Raw genomic sequence first — 15,695 nt, 5'->3', positions numbered from 1 at the left:
AAGGGTGAACTACATATGTGAAAAGTTCTTCTCCATACTTGTAGATGTCCATCTGGCTTGGTTATGCTGGTTTCCTGCTGAGGACAAATCTATCTATTGCTACACCAGTTTGATAAATCACCATATTTTTCAACTGAATTTTTTTTAAACTAGTCCTGTGAATTTTTATTTTTGAAGAACGGATTCCCAGCATTTCCCATGTGGAAGTTATTGTCTCCACAGCTTGATATGCAAAGTCAGGATCAAGAAAATTCACAAACTCAGACGCCAATTCAAAAGCAGCGCTTGGACATGTGTTTATGTGGATTTGCTCAACAAGTGCTAGAAAACACAATTTGTCAGGTGATTGAAATAATCAATACTGATCACATATACTTCCATGTGTCCCATCAGCAAACCCTGTGAGCAAGAATCTCAATTTGACTATTTTGAAGGTGTTTTTCTGGGTGACTCTCCAATGCCTGTGAACTTAGTTTGTCACTGTTTCACAATTAATTAGTTTTGACTGATTGTTCACAATCTCTGACCCAACCTAGATGAATGAGATACCTATATAAATAATACTGGTATTTTTAGTTCCTTTCTTAGTATATCACCAGCTGATGCTGGCTAATGAAAAATTTCACAAGGTTCATTTCATATTTAAATGATTTCTTCAAAAATGTGAGAACACAAGTATTTAAAGAGGCTAAAGTAATTAGTTTCTTTGTTAACACTGGGTTACATTGAAGTGTTATAATGCAGTGAAATATGTTGTTATTTTAATCTTGCTCTTATTAAACTAATTTATAACTTTTCATCCAAGTTTTAGGGACTGTTAGTATGATATTTGTCAACAGTTGTGAGTTAAGAGGCATATGATGAAATCATATTGTTTTCAGTACACACCTTATAAAAAGGATTAACTATTCACCCTATCCCATAGTACATCATATACACCTTCACATTCAGATTCAAAAAGAAGGGCTTGCCAAGGAAAGTAGAATTGTATGTTGCGCATGAACTTTAGATACAGGAGTGTTGTCAGAAGGCTAGAGGATTGAAAATATTACACCCTTGTTCAAAATAGGGAAAATGGATAAACCTGGCAATTACAGGTCAGTCAGCTCAACATTGGTGGTGGGGACAGCTTTTCGAAACAATAATCTGGAAGAAAATTAACAGCCACCTGGACAAGCACAGACCAATAAAGGAGAGCCAGCATGGATTTAAGCGCAAATTGTGTTTGCCTAACTTGAGAGGTTTTTTTTGATGATGTAACAAATGATGATGGTGTAGTTTAAGTTCTGTATATGGACTTTCAAAAGGCATCTGATAAAGTACAATGTAATAGGCTTGTTAGCAGAGTTGAAACCAATGGAATAATTAGTAGTAGCATGGATGCAAAATTGACTAAGGGACAGAAAACAGAGGTAAAAGCAAAATACTGAGGATGCTGGACAGAAAACAGAGGGTTGTGGTAAATAGCTGCTTTACAGGCTGGAGGAGATTTACAGTGGTATTCTCCAAGATTCTGTACTAGGACCACTGCTGTTTCTGATATATAAGGAATTGGGGGTACAGTATACAACTTGAGAAATTTGGAAGTGTTGTACACAGTGAGGGAGATAATTATAGACCTCAAGGAGAACATAGGCAAGCTGGTGAAATGGGCAGTCAAGCAGAAGAAATTCAATGCAGAAAAGTGTGAAGTGATACATCTTGGTAAGAAGAATATGGGGAGACAATACAAGACAAATGTTACAATTTTAAAGGGGATGTAATAACAGTGATCCCTTGGGTATTTTTGCACAAATCTTTGTAATCTCCTGATAAACGATCCCTGATCTTGACAATGAGTCCATTTATTCAACAATGGATTGAATATGTTCGGAACAACAGGCTGGTGCACGACCCCTCTCCACTGCAGTAAAACCACAGGCTCACTTACTGCACCTCCGCCCATGCTTTGGGAGCTTCTCCCGGTTGCTTTAAACCCGGGTCAAAGTGGAAAGGGAGATTTCTGATCAAAGAGAGGTGAGCTGATCACAAATCCACTTGAAGAGAATTTAACCCCTGCAAGTCTAAGTTGCTCCTCCTGCCTCTCATCTCCAAAACCCAACGCTCACAGCAAGGGTTCAGGAGAAGGAGGCAGACAGTGAGAGAATTGGGCAGCAGGAGTTCAGTGAGATCAAGGATTGCCGAGCGGTTACGTTAGGGAGTGGGAGAAGCCACGAACCAGTGGATTAGCAGCAAGAGGGTGGGTTAAGGAGCAGGAGAGACCACAAACCAGAGGGCTGGCAAGAGGAAGGGTCGCAGCAACCAGGAAGGTCAAGAGAGGGGCAGGTGTGGTGAGCAGCATCAGCAGCAAGCTGATGACACTATAAGTAGAAAGATACCATGTTTATTTTTGAAGTTTTTTTCATTTACCAATATACAAATTTTGCATTGTAAAGTATTTCAACTTAAAGGGTATAATATTTTTAAGTTTTTTGTTCCTGATGCTTTCTCATAACCTAACCACAGCTTTTACATTGGTTTTAATAGGGAAATGTGATTCACTTAAAGTCACTTCACTTAAAGTCGTGATTTCAGGAACGCAACTACAACTTTAAGTGAGGACTTATCGTAGCTCATAGTCTCACAGGCATATTGCGCCTTAAGTCACTAAATAAATAGAGTTCATCAATATGCAGAAATTTTGTGTATTGTTTACATTCCCTAGATTATATTTTTCTCGCATGGGGCAGAGATGAGAAAGTGCATGTTACAATAGAAAATTTGCAGTAAAAAGAATTTGTAATTGCATACAGCAGAGAGGGTAGTGCAAGTACTGAAGGGCGATTAGGTGATCGCTTTGCAGAATACCTCTGTTCAGTTCTCAAGCAGGACTCCGAGCTTCCGGAGACCTGTCATTTTAATTCTCCGCCTAACTCTCATGCAGGCATTTTTGTCCTCAGCCTACTGCACTGTACCAGTGAAGCTTGATGTAAGCTTGAGGAACAGCATCTCAACTTTCAAATAGGCACTTTACAGTCTTTCAGACTCAGAACTGAGTTCAACAATTTCAGACCATAATCTCCATCCCATTTTGTTTCCTTTTCTTCACTTGTTTTTTTTCTCTTACTATTTTTACTTTCAGACAGCAGCAGCACCTGCTCTAGGCACCTCTTTTATTTGGTTCTGTTCTTGCCCCATCACTGTTCCCTTTGCCCCCTTAAGGTTAACTCTTCTGTCATTCAATCTCTCCTGTCTTTCACCCTATCACATATCTTCCTTTTATCCTTGTCCCATCCACCCCTTGCTCAAAACCTATTTCATTTCTAACTTTTCGCAATTCTGATGAAAGTTCACAGACCTAAAACGTTGACTCTGTTTGTCTCACCACAGATGCTGCCTGACCTGAGTATTTCCAACATTTTCTATGTTTGTTTTAAATACTGGAGGGGTTGGATTCAAGTATAGAAACAGGAGCATATGCAGAACTAGTAAACAGTTTGGCAGGAAGAATAGAGAAACGGTACATTATTTAAAAGCAGAGAAAATGCAAACTCTGCGGTACAGGGGGATCTGAATATCCTGGTGCATGAATCACAAAAAGTTAGCATGCAGGTGCTACAAGTGATTAGGAAGGCAAATGGAATGTTGTCGTTTATTGTGAGGGGAATGGAATATATAAGTAAGGAAGTTTTGTTCCAATCGTATATAGCGTTGGTGAGACCACATCTGGATTCTTGTGTACAATTTTGGTCCCCTTACTTGAGAAAGGTTATAATAACATCAGCAGTTCGGAGAAGTTTGTCTTAACTGATTCCTGGGATGAAAGGGTTATATTATGAGGAAAGGTTGGACAGCTTGGGCCTGTATTCATTAGAGATTAGAAGAATGAGAGGTGATCTTATTAAAATTAAGATCCTGAGGGGAATCGACAGGGTGGATGCTGAAAGGAAGCTTCCCCTTGTGGTACAGACTCGAACTAGGCGACATTGTTTAAAAATAAGGGGTCTCCCGTTTAAAATAAAGATGAGGAGAATTTTTCTCACTCAAAGGGTCATTGGTCTGTGGAATTCTCTTCCCCAGACAGCAGTGGAGGCTGGGTCATTGAATATTTTTAAGGCCAAGTTAGATAGATTCATAAAACAGAAGGTGTGGCTATGGGTACCCACATGGGCCCCAGCTATGCCTGTCTATGGGGTATGTGGAACGTTCCTTGTTCCAGTCCTACTCCGACCCCCTCCCGCAACTCTTTCTCCGGTACATCGATGGTTACTTTGGTGCTGCTTCATGCTCTCGTCGGGACCTGGAAAAATTTATTAATTTTGCTTCCAATCTCCATCCCTCCATCATTTTCATATGGTCCATCACTGACACTTCCCTTCCCTTCCTTGACCTCTCTGTCTCAATTTCTGGTGATAGACTGTCCACCAATATCCATTACAAGCCTACCGACTCCCACAGCTACCTCGACTACAGCTCCTCACACCCCGCTTCCTGTAAGGACTCCATTCCATTCTCTCAGTTCCTTCACCTCCGTCACTTCTGTTCTGATGATGCTACCTTCAAAAACAGTTCCTCTGACATGTCCTCCTTCTTCCTTAACCGAGGTTTTCCACCCATGGTCGTTGACAGGGCCCTCAACCGTGTCCGGCCCATCTCCCACGCATCCGCCCTCACGCCTTCTCCTCCCTCCCAGAAACATGATAGGGTCCCCCTTGTCCTCACTTATCACCCCACCAGCCTCCGCATTCAAAGGATCATCCTCCACCTTTTCCGCCAACTCCAGCATGATGCCACCACCAAACACATCTTCCCTTCACCCCCCGGCGGCATTCCATAGGGATCGTTCCCACCGGGACACCCTGGTCCACTCCTCCATCACCCCCTACTCCTCAACCCCCACCTATGGCACCTCCCCATGCCCACGCAGATGTAACACCTGCCCCTTCACTTCCTCTCTCCTCACCATCCAAGGGCCCAAACATTCCTTTCAAGTGAAGCAGCATTTCACTTGCATTTCCCCCAACTTAGTCTACTGCACTCGTTGCTCCCAATGCAGTCTCCTCTACATTGGAGAGACCAAACGCAAACTGGGCGACCGCTCTGCAGAACACCTGCGGTCTGTCCACAAGAAAGACCCAAACCTCCCTGTCGCTTGCCATTTTAACACTCCACCCTGCTCTCTTGCCCACATGTCTGTCCTTGGCTTGCTGCATTGTTCCAGTGAAGCCCAACGCAAACTGGAGGAACAGCACCTCATCTTCCGACTAGGCACTTTACAGCCTTCCGGACTGAATATTGAATTCAACAACTTTAGATCTTGAACCCCCTCCTCCATCCCCACCCCCTTTCCGTTTCTTCCCCCTCCCTTTTGTTTTTTCCAATAATTTATACAGATTTTTCTTTTCCCACCTATTTCCATTATTTTTAAATCTACAACTGTAATGCCCCGTCAGTCTTTCCACCCCACCCCCACTAGAGCTGTACCTTGCGTGTCCCGCCATCCATTCTTAATTAGCACATTCTCTTAGATAATATCACCACCCTTAACTCCTCTTTGTTCCTTTGTCTGTAACATCTTTTGATTATCTGCTCCTATCACTGCTTGCTTGTCCCTACAACTACCCCGCCGCCCCCCCCAACCTTAAACCAGCCTATATTTCACCCTTCTCCTGATATTGCTCAGTTCTGTTGAAGGGTCATGAGGACTCGAAACGTCAACTCTTTTCTTCTCCGCCGATGCTGCCAGACCTGCTGAGTTTTTCCAGGTAATTCTGTTTTTGTTTTAGATAGATTCATGATCGACAAGGGAGTCAAAGGGTACAGTGGGTAGACAGGAAAGTGGAGTTGAAGCCATAATCAGATAAGTCATGATCTTATCAAATAGTGGAGCAGGCTTGAGGGGCCAAACGGCCTACTCCTGCTCCTAATTTGTATGTACACATGTTCGTTTAGGTCTCATTTGCATCAATCAATAATACTAACATCTTATTTTATTCTGTTCATGTGGTTTGGATGAATTAGTGTTGTCTCAGCACAGATCAGTTCCGGATAATCTCATTCAAACATTTTATAGACATGATGAAGTCTTCCCTAAACAGGGGATTCACATTAATATCAGGGTATCAAGGGTAGATTCCAGCTCTTTCTTTACATCCTTTTTTTTGTTCCGAAAATTTCACATTAAGATGAATCAAATAGAAATTGACCGTGTGGATGTGCAATTCAGAGTTTGATCGTTTCATAAACTATTCATCGTTTGATAAACTGTTATGGAAACACTGATCTATAATCTCCTCCCATCAACCCTTTATTGGAATACAATTTTCTACTCCCCTAAGCCAACTGTGCAATGATTAAGCACAAGAAAGATTGTTAATGATAACACAAAACAGTACGTATCTTTTCTATTGTTTATATGCAATATTAAGCTCAGGATGGTTATTCATAATGTGCCACCTGCCCCGGCCTTCCCATAGTTATCTGACATCCACACATTATAAATTCAGAGCCGACCTAATTGTAATTCTCCCAAACACACATATACCACTTGCCCCAAACCATCTCACATTAACACACAGTATACTGATCATTCACATCATTCTATAGTAGTCAACCTTGAACATTTCACAGAGCAGCATCTTTCAGGCATGTTTACATAGAAAGATAATTAATTGTGTAATATAAAATCCATTACTATTCTATTCCAGAAGCAGGCCAGGAAGTGCAACAATATAGCTACACAATAAAATTACTCACCTTTGCCTTCTCAGTCGACATACTGGCTTTTAATTTCACAGATCACAACAACCTACAGGAAAAATCCAATACAAATAAACAAGGTATTAACGAGATGGATCAGGGAGCCCAGCATTAACACAATGGTTTAGGAATCTTGGCACATCTCCAGGATAGAGCACACAAAGCAATTTCTAACTTCATCACATGTTTAGGCATCATGCTATTTCAGGTTCAGCACAAATTATGGCACTGTTAAATCACTGACAGCTATAGGTTATTGCACAGAAATGGAACTGATAGCCACCCAATTTACCAAATGCAACTCTTCATCAGGCAGATGCACTCCCAAGGTAAAACTTCCAATCAGAATCACAATTAGAGCTGTAATAAAACCACATGTCAGCACATGATGTACCAGAGAAAAGGAGTGCACCCATCTCACAAACGATGGGAGTCTCAAAGCACTCCAGGAACATCAGGCAAGACTTCAGCACAACACAAAAGCTCAGATCTTACAGCAGAGCCGAGCTTGAAGAGGAAAGAATAGAGCAACATTTCTCATTTCAGATTTGGCAACAAGGTCGATGTAGTTTTCGGATTTGATTATGTAGTCATTGCTGAATGATATTACTGCTAATGTTTCAGGGCAACATTTGGTAGTTGACCTAATCAATTGTCTAAAAGATGGGTGTTTCTTTTCATTTTTTGCAGAGGGACTCACATGCAACTGACTAATGAGGGAGGATAACATGAACTCGAGAACTTTAATTATATCCTTTAATTCACCTCGCTGATTATGGATTATATCTTGTTTTGCCTCAGAAAAATACAAAAGGTATTCTTTATCATGCGGTAGATACAGTGCCGGCTGGAAATTTGGCAGGAACACAGGGCACCTGCTGCATACATGAGCTGTAAAAAGAACAGGAAGTTCTACAATTTTCACAACCAGAAGCTTATACAAAGCCCTTTCCATGCTGACTCAGCTTCACAACCATCCTGGAATTCCTATGTTTCATAGCATACTGGAAATAAAAGCACTTAAAGATCTTTTCATTCCTGACACAACTGCCAAGTTGATTCAAAATCCCACTGGCTCACTCACACAATCAGTGTGGAAGATAAAACTCTACAGTATCTGTGTTTCTCAACAGGCTGTGACTTACCTTAATGAAAATGCTGACAACAATTGAGTAGCTAAGAAAAGCATATGGAGCGTGGATGAGATTAGAGGGTGCCCAGTTGGAAAACAGCACTTTCTGTATAACATTCCCTATTCCATGTAAATTTGTTTTTGAGAACAAATATACACACACACAGTTTAATGCCCGGCTCTGGTAGTAATTACTGAGTCCATTCTCCAAACTAAACACTTTATTGGAGTTACAGGACTCAATGGGTTGCACCTTCCCCAAAACTGCTTATACACAGCACAGCTACATTAAACAACTTACATTTACATAGTGCCTTTAACATAGAAGTGTTGTTTGGTAGTACAGATCTTGAGTATTGCTGAAAATACGAGACATGCTATCAAAGCTTTTCGTCTTGCACTCATCAGGATAGCTGACGAGAAATTACCAACTGCAGTGGGAGAACAACAATTTATACTGCACAAGAAGAGGGTGCTGATTGGCTGGCAAGTGGACTCTGTTTGGTGGAGGCGTTGTCATGGAGAATACTGCATGGAACAGTTAACTGCTCAACTTTGTTCAAATTCAAACCATGCAGGTGCACTCAGGTTGGTCAAGATAGTGCCCTGGGGAATGAAACAAGGAGTGACTGGCGCCAGTACCCCATGAATCAAAATCCATTTCTTCCACACCAATCTTTGAACCACACATTCATATCATTCATCTCACTACAGTGACTTCAGTGGTAGGATGGTGTAATTTGAGTGTGACAAGTTTACAAAATTTTTCTTATAAATGTGGATGAGGAAATTTATAGTGGGGAAAATTGAGGTGTATGCAGGTTAAGGTTATTATTTCATTACTTGTCAATTTTGTGCATGAGAAGTCATGACTAAGTTTAGTTTTCAGGTGAAGCAGGATTAGAGGACAGGTGAAAGTCAGACTGGGATGAAGATGTAATTCAATTCCCATTCTCAGGCTCAGACAGACAGATTTTTAATCAGTAAGGGAATCAAGAATTATGGGGAAAAGGCAGGGAATTAGAGTTGAGGATTAGCAGATCTCATTGAATGGCGGAGCAGACTCAATGTGGACCCGAATGGCCTACTTCAGCTCCTATGTCTTGTGGTCTCAAGTCACACATTCTATCTCTATGTTTGTGTTTCCATTAAAAATCCTTATGTCCATATTTGTAATAGAAGCTGCCTCTGTAAATTTGTCACATGATAACACCACCATCCCTGGCAGTGTTTGGGATGCAGTGTTTCCACCCAGGGACAGAGCTGGGAGAAGGGGAAGACAATGTAATTACAGTTAGAAAAGCTTTACGTAAGTTCATTTATAACTGTGGCCACAGGAATTCACCACAGGAAAGTTAATAGGAAGTGCATTGAGATGCCATATTTTTAATATATTAAACAGATATACAGATTCATCTGTCTAATTTTCTGCCTTTCGTTGATTATAAGGTTTTCCTATACCTTTGGTCCTTTGTTGTTCACTGCAAAGACTGAAGCAAAGCTTCCCAGCTGGCTGAGAAAGATTCTGCAATAGTTAACAGACTTCAGGCAACTCCTAGGTCCGATCCCCAATCGTTACTGAGCTAACTGTTGGCAGACAGGACACTCAGTTGGCCTCAGCAACCTTGCAGTAGAAAGAAGAAAATAAAAACAGTTAGTTACTACTACTGCTTACAGATGTACCAAAAGTCACTGGGTCCTACCATATAAGCAGATGGAGAGATAGTGGAAATTCATGTTAGACGGAAGCACAAAACAGGAGTTATCGAATTGACCGCCAGTTATACTTCCCACCCAATATTTCATTCTATTGACTGAATATTGCAAATGGCGTATAATGGAAGGCTGTTTCAATATCATCTGCTTTATCAATGGTCAAGACAAGTTTCTGCCCAACAGTCTTTATGGAATATCATGCCTCTTACTTAAACATCGAGTATAAAATATTTTAAAAGGAGAAACAGCCAGAGTCACATCCAGTCTTTCAACCGCCTGCAGACCAATTGCCTAGTTAATAGACTCAATATATTCAGAGCATTTAGCTGCTACAGTGAGGGCAGCATACACATTCAAATGTGTCTGAATGTTTATGCCAGGACAGTCTTGAAAAACACTGCTATTTTCCCAGGACTAATAGTTGCATTCCTGCATTAAAATGAATAGCAAGGAATGGTGCTGTTTCTCAGGGTGACATTGTAGCACAACACACTGGAGATCCTGGAAGCAACCCACTAGGATTCAAGTAGCTAAGAGACACAGTTATACAGTTTAAGAAGTATTTAAGGTCTGTGTGCGAAGCAGTCAGTAAATTATGGAACATTCCCACGTCCTAGCACTTTTAAACATCAAACGCGGACTCTCGCGCTTATACATTTCATGAGCCACAGGCATGGTGCCACCGTGAGCTGAACTGGTGCCAAAGGGAACAATCAGCAAACATTAAAAGTCTTCAGAACCAGCTGTGCCATTGAGCACAGCACAGTCTCTGTGTATCACGTCGCTGGTTTGTCACATCAATAAATGGTTTGATGCAATTCACTGACTTCCAAGGTCACCGCCTCTGTTAGTCCAAAAAGATATTTAACCTTCAAGGATAGAATCATGAATATTACAGGACAGAATCAAGCTTTGCAACCCATTACACCTATACCACCCTCTTTAACTGAAGTTAACTAATTTAATGCCATTTCCTTGCCCTTTCCTCGTCTTTTTCAATGCCAGGCCTTTTCAAATACTTAACTAATTTCCTTTTAAATGGTGCTATAAATCTCGGCTCAACGCTGCTTGTGGTAAAGCATTCCATGGTCTAATAAACAACTGTGAAAGCATTTTTTCTGATGCACACATCCTTTGTTCCATTGATAATCTTGAGTTTTGCCCAGTTACCAATTCTCCATCAGCAGAAACAAACTTGCATTATTTGCGCTCTTAAAACCTTTCAGAATTTGAAAACCTCTGTTTACGATTTAACATTGTTCCAGTTAAAAAGCCCCAGTTTATTAAGCCTTTCTTCACAGCTACACTCTGGTATCATTATAGACAATATACCATTATTGGAAGGATATTAGAACGTCTTAATGGGCTGTCCAGAATTACACACAGTAAAAGAAATAATTTGCATTTATATAGCACCTTTCTCAACCTCAGGATGTCCCAAGTGTTTCACAGTAAATGAAGTATTTACGAATTGTTGTAATGCAGGGAAATGCAGCCTCCAATTTGTGCACAGCAAGCCCTACAAACAGTAATGTAGATAATCTTGTTTTAGTGACATTGGTTGAGGGATAAATGTTGGTCAGGTCATCGAATGGGGCTTAAAACCTTATCCAAAAAACAGTATGTCCCTCAGTATTGCATTGAAGTATCGGCCAAGATCTGTGAATTAATGCACTATTCTCTAAGCAAAAGTACCAACTAAAATGATCCCAGTACAAAGTCAATGCTTGAAAAAGTTATTCCAATTTAGTCAGACATGGCCAGTTCACTCCAAATCCTTGCTCTCAGTTCCTGATTAGTTCACACCATTCTACATACAGTATTCACTGATCTCAGCCTATGGTACAGACTCCAGAGATACTCCGTAGATGGGTAAGACTAACTGGCCCACAATTTCAGACTTACCCTTTTCCCAAAAGAGCAGCTAAAGGTTTTCCACTTTCCAGTACAATTCCTGGTTTCGAAATAAATTTTTCAAAAATTATGGTTAATGTCTGTGCTACCTATAGCCTGTCCTTCCTCTTTATTTGCTGAATAATCAATGGAATATGTTTACATACTGCCTATCAGGCTCTTCAAAACAGAGACAACAAAAGGGGTACTACAGTTGTAAGAATTCAACAAAAGTGATTTTGACACATCAAAATAAAAAAAACTCAGGACTTCAAGCATGTTTCATAATGGAGTGAAAGATCATAGGTTCATGTGTTCAGTTCCATAATGGGATGCAGATCACATCTATACCATTGCATAGAGGAGCAATGGAAAAGAACAATCAGGAAGATTAGGCTAAACAACAGGCACATTAGCATACACAAAAGCAAGAAAACTAAGAAATTGGGTTTAGCATCAAGAAAGGCAATATTTTCAAAAGGGGAATGAACTTTATGGGGATGAGAACAGAGAAGTTATATTTTCAATAAAAAGTACTCCCCGTTTACATAATTAAAATAGGACAGATTTTTCATAAGGTTCTAGCTTAGATTTCGTTCTCCTCCCCTCCCCCCTCTATATATCTCCTCTAATCTCTTCTGAAATCCAGCAACCATTTGGATGGCATAGGTTGTGGGGACCCAAAAGTCATTTGGATGCCACTTACTGCACAGCATTTCTATTTTTGTAAAAATCACAGTACAAAGAATGCATGAAGCAAGTTGGTGGTGTTCTTGATCATCGGTTGTCATATTCCGCTAGCAAGTTAGCCTAATGAAATTCAGATAGCAACTTGCAATTTAGTACTGACAATTAAGAACACCACCTTGTCTCAGTCCTTGTTCACTAGGCTAGGAATTAAAATTTTTCAAGAGGGATATTAATTTACCACAAGTTAATGAAATGAAAGTGACAGAATTAGTTCCATATATCACACCTTTAGGTTAGATATAAAATTATGTTTCCCAACTGGGTCTTTTGCCCCTTTCCCAAAATCAAACTATAAGCCTCACAAATTTCTGAAACAACTTACCTTATCTGCAAATGCTAAGTGATACTAATGTAGGACAACAGAAATTCCTGCTTCTGCAAATTCCAGCCACACTCAACACATTGTCAAATCCACAAACTCAGCCTACCCTCATCTACCCAATCTCTGCCAACAGGGTTCAATGAACATAGAAGATTTAGGGATATCAAAAAATATGTAAAATATTATGCAAGATGACCTAATCATTTAATTATGTTGTAGACATCTGGATTCACCAAACCCAAATGGGCTACATCACCTAGTGATCCAACAAATAAACAGTATGATACTCTTCTGTATAAACCATATAGCCAACGGTTTGTTGGCAATCCTCTATTGAGTTTGTTGACCTCAACCGGGGAACAGTGGGATGCAAATGCTGGCCCCAGTGCCCTGGGACTAAAGTGGGGAAAGATAGGCCAAGCAGCCCACAACCAATCACTATCTAGAAATCCCATCTGGCAAATTGGGCATTAATGTATGACATCCAGCATGGTGGAACAGCATGCTGACACTTCATCAAGGTTCATCCATGAAGAATGGCCACTGGAGTAGAAAGGCCACAAATGGCATTAGAGAGCTAATTACAGAATCCTAGCAACATTCACAGCCTTCATATGAGAATACTGGGAGCAAAACGCTACTGAACTCCGAAAATCTATCAAAGGGTTGCAACCCAATCAAAACAAGATTAAAAGATGTCATTAACCACTTAATACATTTCTGTCCAGCTTCTTATCCCTTACTTTTTTTGCTTTGAAAATATCATGTTTGTATAAAATATTTATGCATAAAGCAAATCAAGCCCTACCCAGACAAAAAAATGCAAATTTGATTATTTAACGTGGATTCTACATCTTTCATGAAGCAGCCTCAATTTTTGGTTCTTTTTCCTGATCAGGAGTTTCCACATCATACCCTCCATTTGATAGGAAGAGCTCACTGCAAAAAAAAAAATCACAGGCTCAAACCCATGGTCTATCAGAAGAAACTCAATAAAAAATGTAAATCAAGATCAAAGTCAAGTGCATAACTCATTATGAGACATTTAAATTTTAATGCTACCAGTCCTCTGACAAAACTGCAAAATATTTTTAAGATATTTTGATCCTTACCCAATACAGTAGCACTGAAAATGCCAGATAAAATTTGACCATATGCTTCTATTAGCTTTTCTGTATTGCATCTGTTTTCTGAAAAATCATTTATAGACAAGTTTACCTTGATACTGCCACATCTATTCAGATTTCCATAATATGTACACCCTTTGCTCACAATTCCTGATCTCTAGACATACGAACAAGTTGCATTCATATAGTACCTTTCACTTCACAAAATATCCCAAAGACATCCTACAGGAGGGAGGTGAACACCAAGCAGGAAGTATAACAGAATTGCAGAAAGAGGTTAAAAGCATATTCAAAGAGTTTGAGTTTTCAACAGGCTTTCAAACAATGATAGATAATAGAAGACTAACATGGTTAAGACACTTGAGGAGAAAGTCCCAAATGCAGGGATGGATTAGCTGAAAGTTTTACCATTATTTGGAATGGGGAATGCACAATTAATTAGACTTGATGACAAGACAAACAAGATAGAACAAATCAATTAAGGTACTTAAACACAAATATGAAGATTCTGAAATCATTATGCTGAGAACACACTGGAAAATTTGTGTGAAGGTCAGGATACAGACTGCAGAACTCCAAATTAGTTCAAGCTCATGTAGGGTGGTGCCGAAAGATTACCATGAAAGGCTGTCAGTGGAGAAACTGTGAGTGCCAGATGTGTGGATGAGGACCATTCATGGCTGAGGTAGGGGAAATAGGTGGCTGTTGGTCTGGAGATGGAAGTAAACAATCTTTCTGCCTACTGGACCAGAACTGCACTTCAAAGGCCCTGTACTGATTATACAACCCTTGGGGCATCTAGAGGATATAAAAACTGGTATATAAATGTAACTTGCTAGTTGAACAGCATGAAGCTTACTTGATGTTCACGCAGGGCACTTCAATTGTACAGGATTGGATTCAGTCTCAGCAAGCAGCTGATGAGACCATTAGAATCAGCACCAAAGGTGCACATTGCTGTAAACCAAATAGGACTATTTCAGTCTTGCTGATGTTGAGTCACACACTGAGCTCCAGCATTTGATGCCCAACTAGCAGTCAGACAGCACAGTGACAATTGTGGTGACCCAGCTGTTATCATCCTCACGTTATGCAGATTATGCCACAAAGGATACAGACGGGGTATAAACTGAAAGGGGTGCTTCTGACTGCTTTGAGGTAGAGTGGAGTGGAACCAGGGAAGATAGTACTGTGGAGTTGCACCACAGAAGGGAGGTGATGAAGGATGGAGTTTATAGGAATTTACTTGTTACACTCTCGCCTACAATTTCTCTTTCGCAGTCCTCACTTTAATCCATCTTTCTTTCCCACATTCGTTCTTTCCTCCCTACCTCACTCACTTCCTCTCTCCCTCACTCACTTCCTCTCTCCCCCACCCATCCCTCCCACATTCCTCTCTCAGGCGGATAATTTTTTATTACCCTGGAGCTTCCCATATAGCCTTCGGCTGCCCATGTCACAGCTGCATCGTAACTCCACTCCCAGCCGCCGATACTACACAATACTTACACAACAGCTGGGCCAGTATCTCCGGCTCTGTCTAACTCGTTCCCTCAGACCGCACAAAACTCAATCGGTACCGCTCGCCTGATCCTCACAGAGACTCTGTCAGTATCCCGTCAGCCTCCGCGCCGGCAGCTCCTCCGTTATCCCGGTAGGCCCCGCGCCAGGATTCATCCAATATCCCAGCAGGCTCTGCAATTAAGAGGTTATTTAGGGTGTGTTAGTTTTATATTCCAAGTTGTATTTATTGTAAGGTGTACAGTTTTTAATCGGGACTGGTTGCAGTTTTGGTCCTGTATCTGAGGTGAATCATTTCTTTACCTGTTTCCTTAAGCGAGAGAAAGCTTCCAACTGCAAGAGAGAGATCAATAGCCCTGCCCTGCTCAAAGGACCAGCATTAGTGATAGATAAGATACCTGTTATCTCTATAGTAGAATTCACCGCCGCCCCGCACCACCCCCCCCACCCCCCACTCCCCCACTTTTGTCCTGGAATTAAAGATTAATAACCTGGA

The 15,695-nt window shown here is 40.7% G+C and overlaps 1 protein-coding gene across 2 annotated transcripts in view; it reads right to left on the bottom strand.

Moving 5' to 3' along the window:
* LOC144687585 (septin-2) overlaps nucleotides 1-15,318 on the bottom strand; it is a 125,809-nt gene extending 110,491 nt beyond the window's left edge. The window contains exons 1-2 of one of the 2 annotated variants that reach the window (XM_078553908.1): nucleotides 15,188-15,318; nucleotides 6,736-6,787 (exon numbers count right to left, since the gene is read on the bottom strand). In XM_078553908.1, coding sequence (XP_078410034.1) covers nucleotides 6,736-6,756 — 21 coding nt within the window. In that variant the 5' untranslated portion in view covers nucleotides 6,757-6,787; nucleotides 15,188-15,318. Of the gene's footprint in view, nucleotides 1-6,735; nucleotides 6,788-9,331; nucleotides 9,469-15,187 lie in introns of those variants that run through there. The other variant, XM_078553907.1, reaches the window with a different exon arrangement.
* Between the last annotated feature and the right edge of the window lie 377 nt (nucleotides 15,319-15,695).

Source organism: Cetorhinus maximus, chromosome 12 (assembly GCF_964194155.1).
Source record: "Cetorhinus maximus chromosome 12, sCetMax3.hap1.1, whole genome shotgun sequence".
Lineage (NCBI taxonomy): Eukaryota > Metazoa > Chordata > Chondrichthyes > Lamniformes > Cetorhinidae > Cetorhinus > Cetorhinus maximus.
This window is presented reverse-complemented; position numbering and strand designations above follow the sequence as displayed.